Raw genomic sequence first — 15656 nt, forward strand, 5'->3', positions numbered from 1 at the left:
TCATAATGCTGACGCGAGATGTAGAGCGAACGCCTTGCAAAGCTTTCTTTGTTTTTCTTTAGGGACGCCCACCTCATGTTAGCTTACCATGTTGCCGTGCTTATGTGCATTCAATGCCTGTCATATGTTCGAGTGAAGTATTATACGGTGTAAACAAACTGCTTGAGTATATACAGCGCCATATTTTGTTCGGTGATTCCGTAATTCAGATCGATAACCCACTCAAAACACTGGTTTTGTTTATTTAGTCATGGTAGAATGGGAATAAACAAACTGTGTTTTTAATGTAGAGCTAGGTTACCTGTAGATTAAACCGCGCTCAATTAAATTTGGAACCGTACGCGCAGCGTGAGGTTTCAAATGTTAAATTGTAGCAAGATGTAAACAAACAGTCTGTTGTCTGATTGACGATTAAGTACAAACTTAGGACGTTAAATTAACACAGACATATATAACGACATGCATGGACATATCGCGAGGTGCGGTGCTGACATACCAATCACACATCATCTTAACAATCAAGTTAACAATTTTCTTACCTGATCCGAACACAACAAATGAGAACATGTCTGAAAAAGCTTTTACAAGTTTTATTCATCCCCTAAAACAACAAACAGTTTCACGTAAATAAAGACACACGATGACGTGAACGGCACACCACGTCACTGCCAGGTCTTCTTCACCGTCTACACAAACACGGCACTGACGTCACTGAGCGCCGCGGGACTCCAGCAGATCCGCAATTTGCCGACGTCTCCCGGATCTCGCCACGTCCGCCGCTGTCCGCCCGTCGTTGTTCCTGGCGTCGATGTCCACAACGTTCAGTGACAGCACAAACTTTGCCGTCTCGATGTCTCCTCCCCAACCGACGAGGTGAAGGATGTTGTCACCGTCATCGTCCACCAGTGACACATCGGCTCCTATACTCACCAGGAGCTCCAACACGTCTCTGTGTCCCCACCTTGCTGCATACATCACCGGTGTCCTGCTCAACGCTCCTCTACTTTCGATGTCGAAGACGTTCAGTGACAGCACAAACTTAACCATCTCCATGTCTCCTGCATAACAGGCGAAGTGAAGAATGCTGCTACCGCCCTCGTCCACCAGTGACACATCGGCTCCTTTCCTCACCAGGAGCTCCACCACTTCTCCGTGTCCAAACCCTGCTGCCCACATCACCGGTGTCCTGCTATTACTGTCCCTACAGTTGACGTCGACATTCAGAGTCAGGAGCCGCTTCATCTCCTCCAGGTTCCCCCTTCTGCTGGCGTCCATGAGGACGTCGCAGTCTGCTGGTGATGGAGTCGCTGTAACACAAAGTAAACTCTGTACACATCCAGACATCATCGTCATACATCTACTGTGCTCACGTCTCAAAATGGTGACAGGAAACGACATCAAAAACTTTCAACATGGTTGACAATACAACGATCAAGGGGAAGGGCGGCAGCTGGTTCATGAAATCAAGGATTATGTATTCAATGTTTAAAATATTTCTGATACATCCAGTAGTTGTAACATTATTCTGTGTATGGCTGGAGAGTTGATGAAGTGAGCTTTATAAGATAATACTGTCAGTACAGTTGCTGTTTGGAAATGTGAGGATATTAAGACATGACATTGGTTTATGTCAGCCTGTTTGTTTTTGTTTTATGCCGCACTCAGCAGTAGTCCAGCAATAAGATGGCGGGGTCTGATACAGACAGTCCAGTGATTGATAACATGAGCACCAATCTACACAACTGACAACTACGAAGTCAGATCCAACACGGGTCTATGCCCAAGCTTGTTCATTGTTGGAGGGATTAAAGTGTGAGCTTTCTGCCTGCTGGGTTCTCCAACCTACCCTGTGTAGCAGGTTTTTTTGTGGTCGTCACTGGTGTCCTCTCAGTCCGACTCGAATCACTCGAGGCTGAAAACAGAACATGCTGTTCAGAAAACTATACAAAGCACATAAGCATTATCCATACAAAATAAGGCCATTCTACAAATTTTATGCATTTGATATGTTGACTGATGAATAGAATTCATCTTTCAATTTATCTTAGTAGAGGTAAACATATAAGGTAGTTTAGAAACTAACAAATCACTCAAACGACTATCTTAATATACAACACAAACACTGAGATTGCTGTTCATCTGAGCCGCGCGTCTGTTCACGCTTGTTGGATTGAGCCTTATAGCGGCACTGTCAATAAATTGTTGACTTGTTTCAAATTAATAGGATAATAAAAGATTACATTTATCAGCTTGTTATTGTAGAGACTGTTCACATGAAGGTTTGTGGAGTGAACTTTCTGGCTTATATTTGATACATGTTGATGTGACCTCATCTCGTACAGTTGGACAGTGACACTATCTACCACCTGCTGGGTTCTCCTACCTACCATGTAGATCAGACCTTGTCACTGTTATCTGTTCAGCCCTTTCTCTGTGGCTCCTGTTCCGACTGGGGGCACTGGTGGCTGAAACACAAAATATGCTATATGAATGCACAATACCATTTAAAAAGTGGTCAAATAGTAGTTGGTGTCCTTGCGGTCCGACTCGGGTCGCTCGAGGCTGAAACACAGAACATGCTGTTCAGAAAACAATACAGACCACATAAGCATTAGACATACAAGATCTTCGACAAAGTTTATGTATTTAAATTTTTGACTGATGAATACAATTTGAAAACCATTTATCTTCGTAGAGGTATAACTATAAGGTAGTCTAGCGACTAACAAATCACTCAAACGATAAATATACAACACACACATTGAGATTGATGTATATCTGAGCCGCGCCTGTACACGCTTGTTGGATTGAAACTTACGGTGCTGCTGCCAATTGTTGACTTGCTGAAACACAAAATATGCTGTTCGGTTGGGTTGTGTGAGTTGGGTTTTACACGCTCTTGGCAATATTCCAGCAATATCTGGGCGGGGAACACAAGACATGGTCTTCACACATTGTACCCATGTGGGGGAATCGATCCCGGGTTTTCCCTTGCTTGAAATGTTGCAGGAACTGAATGTAATACAACATCCATCATAAATGAACAATACCACACCAGCGATAGAAATTGGCACTCGTCCTATAGTCCTTGCCAAACATCCCAATAGTTCAGATATCATAATGACTAGGCTCGTAAACATATGCTATTTTAAGGGTTTTATATGTTCCCATTATAAGGACTTAGGACTAAACATGTTAGTTTATATTGCTGTACACAGAAGAGACCGGGTCTCAAATAAACTGAAACACAGAATATGTGCATTTATTATATTGGAACATTCGATGAGGGTATTACATCAGCTACCTACTCTTTATTCCCAATTATGGAATGATTAGTATTTTAGTCTGACTTCCTTGATTGTAGGAAGATTTGTAATGACAATGCATTGACGCCCGCAAGTTGGTCCGTTATTTCGTTGTTGCATGATATCTAGAACTGTATTTGATGATCAATACTATGAATAACAAAACTGGATAGATCTAGTACATACAGGTGAAATGCTGAACACTGTTTTCTAATTGTCATTGCCTTCTATGTTATTCCTGTGTATTTGAATTATTCTCAGGTGTTTGTTGTCACTGAGAATCAATGTACATCGGTATATATATTTTGACCAGGATATGACGTCCACCAGTGTAATTCTGGAGGAACATATATTTCTCGTCCATTTCAACGTCTGAGGACAATGGACAGTTCACACAATTTTTATATCGTCAAATCGACAACTGTCTTGATGGCTTCTCTGTCTGCATACTGCCTTTGTCAATTGATGATAACAGGCTACTAAATGTAGAGTGCTGCGACCTATCGTAAATTATTTGTTGTTCTAAGTGACTTTGCTCGATGTTTTAGTCCCCCCCCTCTCCCATACAAACACTCTTTACTAGATACAGAAACTGCTGCATTTTACCTCGTCTCTTGCTATAGAGTATTACAAACGTCGATATACGACATGCTACAGATAACTATTTCAGTGATGACATTTTCATGATGATATACAATGAATGTAAAAGAGCAACAGGTCTACTTGACTAAGCGCGTGTACAACACAGTGGTAATTCAGTGTCAGGAAAACTCTTTGCAGCCCTGTCATAATTCAGCATTCCGAGCGATGGCGGCAGTACACCCATCACAGATCAGCTTACTATCTGTGGCAGAAACTGTAGCCGGTACGACAAGATGTTTGGTACGGTGTTTGGTTGTGTGAAGAAGGGAATATACACCTGGTCCTATTTAGTGATAAGATTGAAATGCCGATTGCCCGTGTGACATGCGCCAAATTGTTTTCGCATTTAACGTCTGTTCTAACTTAGTCATAAAATAATGAGATTTTGCCCTTATGTAGTCTACATTTCCTTGCCATCCTTCAAAAAACAATGTTAGTGCCCTGCAAAAATACATTTGTTCCACATAAGATATTCCGGATTAGAAGAACAAAGCTGAGTGTAAAAATAATAAGGCTGACACATTTGGCCCTGGTCTGTAGTGGGGATGTATTTCAGTAGATTTCTGCCATTTTATGATGTAGAACAACGTTTTAAAAAATATGAGCGAAAAAGAATAGCCGACACTTGACTGAACAGATTTAGAAAAAATCTCATATCGATCTAGTCTTCAGTCTCAGTTGTAATAAGTGTTATTAGTTCAGGGGATGAAACTTACAACCATATATTTTGCAATATACGTATTAAAAAAGCTTTTCAGTAGAAACGAGGTATGAATGTGTACATCCAGACGTTTGTTTATCCCTGGTGACAGGCTAAACAAACGTCTGGGTGTAAACATTGTGTGAAGCACCTGATTCCTTCAAAATGTATTCTATTGTACATCAATCTTACAATATTTACAATGTCTGTTTCATTTAATTTCCTAAAAACATTCTGAAGTACAAACTGAAAACTTACCCACCGTTTACGTCCTAACACGAGTGACACATCTCACTGCCAGTCAAGAAACGCCTTGGGGCGAGCTATGACGTCACTGTGACGTGTCTGATTAGGAGCATGGTTTGGTTTGGCGCTCGGCTGCTAGTGCCAATCACTGTTAAATAATACAGTGTGGAGTGATACAAGTCTTACTACAGTCTTACCTTATTGCGTTTCAGATTGCATGCTGAGGTAAAAACTTAAGCCTACTTCATTGGTTAAAGAAATGTACCTCATCATCATGCGTAAAATATGTCTATATTTTATTCTAAGATGCTTCGCTAAAAGATCAATGGCACCGATTATACTTAACCTACGACAAAGCATTGTGCCCGCGTGAAGATTTGGAGTAGAATAAGGGACAGGCACATCGGGCTCAACCAGTTTAAAAATATGTTCCTGTGGTAAGAAGTGCAGGCTTGCAGTCAATAAATCAATAAACCCGTGTAGATCCGGGGTAGAATGGGTCTTCAGCAACCCCTGCTTGCTGTAAAAGGCGACTATGCTTGTCGTAAGAAGCGACCAACGGGATCGGGTGGTCAGGCTCATTTACTTGGTTGATGCATGTCATCGATCCCAATTGTGTAGATCGATGTACATGATATTAATTACTGGAGTGTCTGGTCCAGTTTCAATTATTTACAGACCGCCGTCATATAGCTTGAATATTACTGAGTGTGGCGTTAAACAACATACAATCACAATCAGGACAAAGGAATGAGTAATCCTAGAAAAGTTTCCAAATCACATGTGCACCGTGCTGTTGCTCAGCGTACGGCATTGAACAATAGACAGCAGTCAAACAAACCGGCCACTGTTGCTCTTCACCCGCCATGGTCGTCTCACGGCGACGACATATCTCACCCCAGGCCGTCGATCCCCGTCGGGTACCGTAACATGTAGCGCAAGCCCCTCAAACACACTATTTCATGGCTTAAGTTGCTGCAACTTGTACAACAGAAAACACCTTAACTCACAATAACCAGCGACACGGAATTTCGGCTATGTTTACATGTAAGCTCGGCCCCACAATACATTTGTGGAATGTTCACGTGATTAAATTTAAGTAATTTAATATGAAAAAATAAATTTCAAAAATCCTTTGTTTTGCTGCATGTTTTTTTTTAAATATACACACACTGAACGGATAAGAAAATGGGACCTATTATAATAAACTAAACATTTTAGTCATGTTGTATTATATTTTAAACGTAAATATGTCTATCAGCTTAAGGGGTATACAGGCAATCAAGTGGACCAGCCCGTCAGTTAGCCTGTTCGAGGTTTTTCCATTTACGGCATGTTGATACAGATTCGATTTTAAACCCATCTCCAAGAAAAAGATTGAGTATTTTTAAATTCGCAATCTTAGAAAAGTTATAATGTTTGCTCTGACCGCATGTGTAGTGTAATAAAGTATAGTTTTGCTCTGAACTATTATAATGTCAAAGCAAAGCAAGCGTCCTCGTGCTTTAGCTATAATAGTTCAGGGCAACATTATAGTTTATTACACAAGCGCAAACTTTATTTCTTAACTAAAACTCAAAAGTGTGATTAAATGACGTTTTAAGATAATTTAACAACAGGCAAGGTAACAACAAGTACCATCTTTTAACGTTTTGGGGTATGCGTAGATGCAAGTTCCATTACCTATTTTTTTTTCCAGATAGACGTGTGAGATATTAAAAAGAAACATTCTCAACAGCGCCATCGGCTTTTACCATACCAGTAAACACGCACATTGTATTCCGCTATCCCCGTCGCTCACATACAACTGGTGGCCATATTGCCACGGATACGTCCACGCATTTGGCAATTACGTATAGCTTCAGTGCCGTGGGTGAAATGTTGCGTCGTCGTTCACTATCAAACATACCGCTCCTTGCAAAATCCAGTGCGGGAAAATCTCGTGGCTGTCTCGTGACTCGTTTCGTCGTCAGCTACTGTTCAGAAATCTTTTTTCGGCAATAGAGAAATCTGATGACCTTAGTGATTCGGTTAAAAATGTTAATTCTAAAACAGAATCAGAATGGCGGAAATACGGCCACTGCAGTGAAAACCTTTATTGTACCAAAAAAAGACAATTGGAAAGGTGTGACGTGCACAATCACCACGTCTACGTTTCCCTGTTTCTCAGTTAAAGAGAGAGCCTCGCTAAGTCCTGGAGGGAAGGGGGGTCCGACGACCATTGATCCTAAGTACCTTCCTAGACATTCATGTGCCAGCACACACTCATACTAGCATTTTATGAGTGTAAACGCAAGGTTTTATACTCACATCAACTTTACTTAGCTTCAGTCCATCAATGACTACACCATTAACAGGACAGGACAGGCTCGTCATCGAATGGGCAACTGGAGTGAGCAAGGTTCGACTCGATCTATTGACTGTAACGATTCGATCTTTTGACTGTAACGATTCGATCTATTGACTGTAACGACTCGATCTATTGATGTAATTACTCGATCTATTGACTGTAATGACTCGATCAATTGACTGTAATGACTCGATCTATTGACTGTGTCAAAGCGACTGATTTATGACTACCATTGTCTGCAGTACATTTGACTTCAAGGGCAAATTACCCTGTAGCCATGTCTCCATAACTTAATTGTCATTACGTTTTAGGCGCTAATCCCCGTTGTTAATCCTCACCAACATTTCATTGTATTTTGACTGTCAGTCAGCCTGGACTACCATATCACTTCCCTTTAACTACTGCTTTTTATAGTATGGCATTTATTGCCCTAATTGATCATCCCATGAACTGTGTTTGTTAATCACGCCCATATGTCCAATGTCCAAAGCAACGTCGTTGTCTCTTTGTCTGTCCATTGTTGTTCATTACTATATATGTGCTACCATTACACAGTTACTACGGTGGTAGTCAGGCTTGGTATTCCGAGTGCTGGCATAGGGACGACCTCGAGCAGGATATGCTGCTCGTAGGAAACGCCCTGAGGTGAGCTGGAGCTCCACACACCTCTTGTACGCCTGAGCTGGAAAGTCCGCTCATTGCTGTGTTTGTGTTGTCAGAGCAGGTATTCCGCTCATTGTGCAATTGTTGTTTATTGTTTACATGTTGTGCATAAAGCGTTCCGGGACAGTGATGTCGATTTTGTCCTTTATTCCCCCAAGAGCTAATTCCCCGTCAACATGCACGTTGACAACTGTAATGACTCGATCTATTGACTGTAACGACTCGATCTATTGACTGTAATGACTCGATCAATTGACTGTAACGATTCGATCTATTGACTGTAATGACTCGATCTATTGACTGTAACGACTCGATCTATTGCCTGTAACGACTCGGTCTATTGACTGTAACGACTCGATCTATTGACTGTAACGACTCGATCTATTGACTGTAACGACTCGATCTATTGACTTAACGACTCGATCTATTGACTGTAATGACTCGATCTGTTGACTGTAAGCCTGCACTTCTCACTTTACCACGGGAACATATTTCGTTAAAAAACATCAGACCATGAACTCATGTTTGTGTTTTGATCGGAAAATTACCAGAACTACTGACCAGTTACTCAACCTTATCACAAGCAAACACAGCATCGAAGATATCGCGACGGTAGCCACCATTTTGAATGTTGAATTTGTTAAACATTTCTGACATAGTGATGAAGTGTCCTTTCGTCGCTGTTTTATTTCTTATTGCTTATTTTCAAAATATTTACTGAACATGAAATTTGATTGTAGATGAATGCGCCCAGGCATTTTACTCAGTCACAACATACATGCTGAAGTCCGTACAGAGGGAGCTAAATCTGTGGGTCGTTGGTTATAGGAAGTTTGATGTAGTAAGCATATAAACATCATCCAAACATTACTAGGAAATATAATCTTTAATTTATCGATAAAGAATCGTCAAAAAGGTTATCCTGAAGGACTACTATTTCGCGTAACTTTTAACATTATTTCGGTTATACGACGGTGTGGCATGGTGCTGGGATTCGAACCCACGATTATAGTGTTCTGGCACGCCTAGGGGACGCAACTCTGCACTGCGAATTCCGCCGCCGAAAACGACTTGGTTAACCGTGCCTACTCATCAATTTGAAAAGTTGCCGGAGACGGAAATGATTATTTCGTGTCTGTTTCCCCCTCTGTCTGTCTGTCTGTCTGTCAGTCTGTCCGTCTGTCCGTCTGTCCGAAATGAAAAAGATTTTTTTCTTGTCTGTCTGTCTGTCTGTCTGTCCCTTTGTATAAATAAGATAACTATTTTTACGGGACTTTATGTTACTCAACTGGACTTTCTTAAAAGAGTCAGTAATATTCTGCTTTGTCTCTTCGTAGGTAAGCCAGCTATACAGGTGTTGGTATGCATGACGACACGGTCGCTATACATGCTATATACCAATTATCAGAATACTTAGCTATATCTACAGAGCTTTAGAAAACCCTCTGGCAATTCAATCAGGACGACGAGCTGTTTTAAAAAGGAACTCAGAAAGATGGCATTGTTTCAATATGTATAGTCATGCTGTTCAATTTCCGTCCACGTCTTGTCACAGATTCGTGTTACTTCGCGCGTCCCGCCATGATATTGCTAGAATAGTGCTGAAACCATACCAACTCACTCACTAGCTTCGCGTGTCATACACAGATGCCTTTCACATATATGTCAGGCACCTTCATCACACTAAGGTCAGATTAATAATCAATTGATAATATTTTCATTTATGCTTCAATATTCGGTCCCTTTTAAAGATGTAGACAAATGTCTATATTACTGGCCAACCAAATCAACGCCAAATGTAAAAGGCAGCCAACATTCCATGCAACTAGGCCTTGCCTATTTAGCACGAAAACAAAACTATTGTGTCTTTATCATGATTATCCACGGGACAACGGCCATTCCAAGGAACCACCTGTCAATGTATACTATAGATCATGCTTTTACTTTGTGTTTTTCAACATTTACACGAACGAACGATCGAGCTGAACGAGGAAAGACCAAGTGATGAAACTAGAATCGTGGCTTCAAATATATAAATTTTCAATGCAAGAAAATAACCAATCTAGATTATCCGCCGAAACAGATTCCAGTTTGTATAGAGGGCAAAATAGCGGTAAAAAATATGTGAATGACATTAGAAACACAGGGCTGGTGTATCATGTCTACTGTACAGTGTTAGACGCATTAATGACGCTTCTCGCTGCCATTAGAAACACAGGGCTGGTGTATTATGTCTACTGTACAGTGTTAGAAGCATTAATGACGCTTCTCGCTGCCATTAGAAACACAGGGCTGATGTATCATGTCTACTGCACAGTGTTAGAAGCATTAATGACGCTTCTCGCTGATATTAGAAATACAGGGCTGGTGTATCATGTCTACTGTACAGTGTTAGACGCATTAATGACGCTTCCCGCTGCCATTAGAAACACAGGGCTGGTGTATCATGTCTACTGTACAGTGTTAGACGCATTAATGACGCTTCCCGCTGCCATTAGAAACACATGGCTGGTGTATCATGTCTACTGTACAGTGTTAGACGCATTAATGACGCTTCCCGCTGCCATTAGAAACACAGGGCTGGTGTATCATGTCTACTGTACAGTGTTAGACGCATTAATGACGCTTCCCGCTGCCATTAGAAACACATGGCTGGTGTATCATGTCTACTGTACAGTGTTAGACGCATTAAAGACGCTTCCCGCTGCCATTAGAAACACAGGGCTGGTGTATCATGTCTACTGTACAGTGTTAGACGCATTAATGACGCTTCCCGCTGCCATTAGAAACACATGGCTGGTGTATCAAGTCTGCATTCCATCAACTCCAGCCTTTGGTGTTTATATTTCACCACTTTTGAGGTACAATCAAGCACGCTCTTTTTGCCAAGATTTCAAAGACCATCATCTGACTCTTGCTCAGTCGTTGTTTAATCAAGGTTACAACACTCAAGGCCTCAGTGAAGCTTTCAAAAGCTTTATGGTAAATATATGGAGGACATATCAAAATTTGACGCGTCAGTGACAAAAATGATGTCCGACGAAATTCCCGCATTTGACTCCCCTTTTCGCAAACACCTGGTATCATCACATGCTCATGATAAAGACAGTTTTCAATGTTCCCAACAGGTTATAGAAATCCAACCTTTTTGTTTTTGTTCCGTCAAGTCTTGGATGTGTTTCTCACGCAGCGCATCACGTTCCTCGAGTTCCTGTATCTGTAATGATGAAATTTAAATTTAGTCTGGTGGATCATTTGATCAACACACTCATAAACTAATCATGCTAAAAACACAAATATTAGAACGAAATGAGCAAACCTGGGAGTGAGTGAGGTTTTACGCTGCTTTTTGCAATATTCCAGCAATATCACGGCGGGGGACATCACAAATGGGCTTCACACATTGTACTCATGTCAGGAATAGAACCCGGTTCTTCGGCGTGACGAGCGAACGCTTAAACCACTAGGCTACCAGACCACCCCCGCAAAACTGGGACAACGGTCCATTATGTCATTGGGCGTGGTCACCATGGCAAGCGAAAGTTAGTCACAACGTTTGCAAAATTCGAAGTTTTAAAAGATAAAAAAAAAAAAGCAACCTGAGTTTTAGGTTGAGTACAAGAATATACTGGAGTATTTTCCTGACAGTTTGAGTATATACAGGAGTATTTTCCTGACAGTTTTTGAATATACAGGAGTATTTACCTGACAGATTGAGTATATACAGGAGTCTTTACCTGACAGTTTGTGTATATACAGGAGTATTTACCTGACATTTTGTGAATATACAGGAGTATTTACCTGATTTTGAGTATATACAGGACTATATACGTGACAGGTTGAGTATATACAGGAGTCTTTACCTGACAGTTTGTGAATATACAGGACTATTTATCTGACAGATTGAGTATATACAGGAGTCTTTACCTGACAGTTTGTGTATATACAGGATTATTTACCTGACAGTTTGTGAATATACAGGAGTATTTACCTGACAGTTTGAGTATATACAGGACTATTTACGTGACAGGTTGAGTATATACAGGGGTATTTTCCTGACAGTTTGTGAATATACAGGAGTATTTACCTGATTTTGAGTATACTCAGGACTATTTACGTGACAGGTTGAGTATATACAGGAGTCTTTACCTGACAGTTTGTGAATATACAGGACTATTTATCTGACAGTTTGAGTATATACAGGACTATTTACGTGACGGGTTGAGTATATACAGGAGTCTTTACCTGACAATTTGTTAATATACAGGACTATTTACGTGACAGGTTGAATATATACAGGAGTATTTACCTGACAGATTGAGTATATACAGGAGTATTTACCTGACAGTTTGAGTATATACAGGACTATTTACGTGACAGGTTGAGTATATACAGGAGTATTTACCTGACAGCTTGAGTATATACAGGAGTATAAACTGATAGTTTGAGTATATACATCACTGTTTATCTGACAGTTTGTGTATATACAGGATTATTCACCTTATAGATCCATGCTTTCAATTCATATAGTGTTAAAATAGCCATTGCTAACGGTGATGCCAGGTCTCTAATTGGTTTTGTAACATGGCAATGTTGTAATGGATTACATTGTTTATGTAAGGATTCAGTGGAAATTCATGACATTGTGTTTTAGTGATAAACCGTTGTCAGGAATGTATTACTAGATAATGTAAGCAGTGATGTGGAAGTTACTGTACGTTGATTCTCTGGGGTACAAGTACAATCTGGAATCTTTATTATCTCTGACTTTATTGCTATTACCATTGCTATTAATTTGATATTTTTGTACTGCCATTGAATTGTGTACTACCACCATATAGTGTATTGTCATTCTAATTATTTGGCAGTATTTTATAGATTTGTAAGCCAAGTAATGTTTCCTGTAGAAATTGTGAATGGCACATTTCTTTGTTATGTGCTGGCTTGACACTGAGTACTTTTGCGTATACATTTCTGGTTTAACTAATTGTTCTAATCTGGCATCGACACTAAACAGTGGTTATGTTGAAACACTCTCGATTATTTTATTGAATGATTTGGCCGGCGCAGACAGGGAACAAATTGTTTGTAAGCCAATCAACCCTATGTTGAGATGTCCAGTAAACCCTATGTCGACATGCCCAGTAAACCCTATGTTGACATGCCCAGTAAATGCTATGTTGAGATGTCCAGTAAACCCTATGTTGACATGCCCAGTAAACCCTATGTTGACATGCCAATCAACCCTATGTTGAGATGTCCAGTAAACCCTTTGTTGACATGCCCAGTAAACCCTATGTTGACATGCCCAGTAAACCCTGTGTTGAGATGCCCAGTAAACCCTGTGTTGAGATGTCCAGTAAACCCTGTGTTGAGATGCCCAGTAAACCCTGTGTTGAGATGTCCAGTAAACCCTGTGTTGCCATGCCCAGTAAACCCTATGTTGAGATGTCCAGTAAACCCTATGTTGAGACGTCAAGTAAACCCTATGTTGAGATGTCCAGTAAACCCTGTGTTGACATGTCCAGTAAACCCTGTGTTGAGATGCCCAGTAAACCCTGTGTTGAGATGTCCAGTAAACCCTATGTTGAGACGTCAAGTAAACCCTATGTTGAGATGTCCAGTAAACCCTGTGTTGACATGCCCAGTAAACCCTATGTTGACATGCCAATCAACCCTATGTTGAGATGTCCAGTGAACCCTATGTTGAGATGTCCAGTAAACCCTATGTTGACATGCCCAGTAAACCCTGTGTTGACATGCCAATCAACCCTATGTTGAGATGTCCATTAAACCCTATGTTGAGATGTCCAGTAAACCCTGTGTTGACATGCCCAGTAAACCCTATGTTGACATGCTAATCAAACCTATGTTGAGATGTCCATTAAACCCTATGTTGAGATGTCCAGTAAACCCTATGTTGACATGCCCAGTAAACCCTGTGTTGACATGCCCAGTAAATCCAATATCGATATGAACAACAACAAAAAACACATGTTGACATGCCCAGTAAACCCTGTGTTGACATGCCAAGTAAATACCATGTTGAAATGCCCAGTAAACCCTATGTTGGCATGCCAAGTAAGCCCTATGTTGACATGCCCAGTAAACCCTGTGTCGACATGCCCAGTAAACCCTATGTTGACATGCCCAGTAAATACTATGTTGACATGCCCAGTAAACCCTATGTTGACATGCCAAGTAAACCCTATGTTTACATGCCCTGTAAACCCTATGCTTACATGCCCTGTAAATCCTATGTTTACGTGCCCAGTAAACCCTATGTCGACATGCCCAGTAAATCCAATATCGATATGAACAAAAAAAACAAACACATGTTGACATGCCCAGTAAACCCTATGTTGACATGCCCAGTAAATACTATGTTGATATGCCCAGTAAACCCTATGTTGGCATGCCCAGCAAATACTATGTCGACATGCCCAGCAAATACTACGTCGACATGCCCAGTAAACCCTATGTCGACATGCCCAGCAAATACCATGTTGAAATGCCCAGTAAACCCTATGTTGACATGCCAATCAACCCTATGTTGAGATGACCAGTAAACCCTGTGTCGACATGCCCAGTAAGCCCTATGTTGACATGCCCAGTAAATACTATGTTGACATGCCCAGTAAACCCTATGTTGACATGCCCTGTAAACCCTATGCTTACATGCCCTGTAAATCCTATGTTTACATGCCCAGTAAACCCTATGTCGACATGCCCAGTAAATCCAATATCGATATGAACAAAAAAACAAACACATGTTGACATGCCCAGTAAACCCTATGTTGACATGCCAAGTAAATCCTTTGTTGATATGCTCAGTAAACCCTAGTTTGATATGCCCAGTAAACCCTATGTCGACATGCCCAGTAAACCCTATATTGATATGCCCTGTAAACCCTATGTTGACATGCCCAGTAAACCATATATTGATATGCCCTGTAAACCCTATGTTGACGTTAGGGTTAGGGTTAATGTTTCATCTGGTGAGGTGTTTTGGTGATTGGTTACGATTGGGGACCTAAAACATGGGTGATTTGCGGTGGAAAACAATTATTTCATTGTTTCAATTTACATTAACTAAATTTAACATTTATAGTTCACCTGTGCGGTTTTTTTTTTTTGGGGGGGGGGTATATTTACAGTGTTAATGCCATATAGACGGCTAACTCTATTTTTCCATGGTTTCAAATGAAAGGTAAAACGGCATGATCTTAAGGCATGTAATGGCTCGGCTAAATAGCCTGTTGAATGTCTGGGGGCTTGTGAACTGACACCAAACCTGAGAGTACTTGGAATTTAGCCAGGCAAGCTGCTGCTTTCCAAACCTGTTTCCCAAACAGTCGACAATTTCTTTGCTTCATTACATCAACACCATATGCATTGCTACTAAAAACATTCCTGTCGGTGTGAGTCATGGCTCCATCGTAATACGCACTACCTTATATGGAATTATTTATCATTCGAGATGGTAAACGTACACATTTATGGATAACAACTTCTGGATTATTGTATATAGCGACGTTTCAATGTAGATTCTAACACCGTTATCAAGCTGGAGTGACAACAACCAAGCGATGAGATATATATATATATATATGCATTCCATGGTGTGATAAGCAGCAGATTAACATTGACAACAACAGGTGATAGATAACAAATACACACAGGCTCATGAAAATGCATAGAGCACCTTGCTTATTAAATAGACTGGTTCTGATAAAAAATACCAGGCTTT

At 40.7% G+C, this 15656-nt stretch overlaps 1 protein-coding gene across 2 annotated transcripts in view; it reads right to left on the reverse strand.

Moving 5' to 3' along the window:
* Positions 1 to 575: 575 nt before the first annotated feature.
* LOC125383584 (ankyrin repeat domain-containing protein 1-like) overlaps positions 576 to 15656 on the reverse strand; it is a 153365-nt gene continuing 138284 nt past the window's right edge. Inside the window, exons 2-5 of one of the 2 annotated variants that reach the window (XM_048402146.1) lie at positions 11051 to 11123; positions 2388 to 2465; positions 1847 to 1912; positions 576 to 1307 (exon numbers count right to left, since the gene is read on the reverse strand). In XM_048402146.1, coding sequence (XP_048258103.1) covers positions 709 to 1307; positions 1847 to 1912; positions 2388 to 2465; positions 11051 to 11123 — 816 coding nt within the window. In that variant the 3' untranslated portion in view covers positions 576 to 708. The remainder of the gene's footprint in view (positions 1308 to 1846; positions 1913 to 2387; positions 2466 to 11050; positions 11124 to 15656) is intronic. The other variant, XM_048402145.1, reaches the window with a different exon arrangement.

The sequence above is a fragment of the Haliotis rufescens genome, unplaced genomic scaffold (genome assembly GCF_023055435.1).
Source record: "Haliotis rufescens isolate VD_foot unplaced genomic scaffold, xgHalRufe1.0.p SCAF_24, whole genome shotgun sequence".
Classification (NCBI taxonomy): domain Eukaryota; kingdom Metazoa; phylum Mollusca; class Gastropoda; order Lepetellida; family Haliotidae; genus Haliotis; species Haliotis rufescens.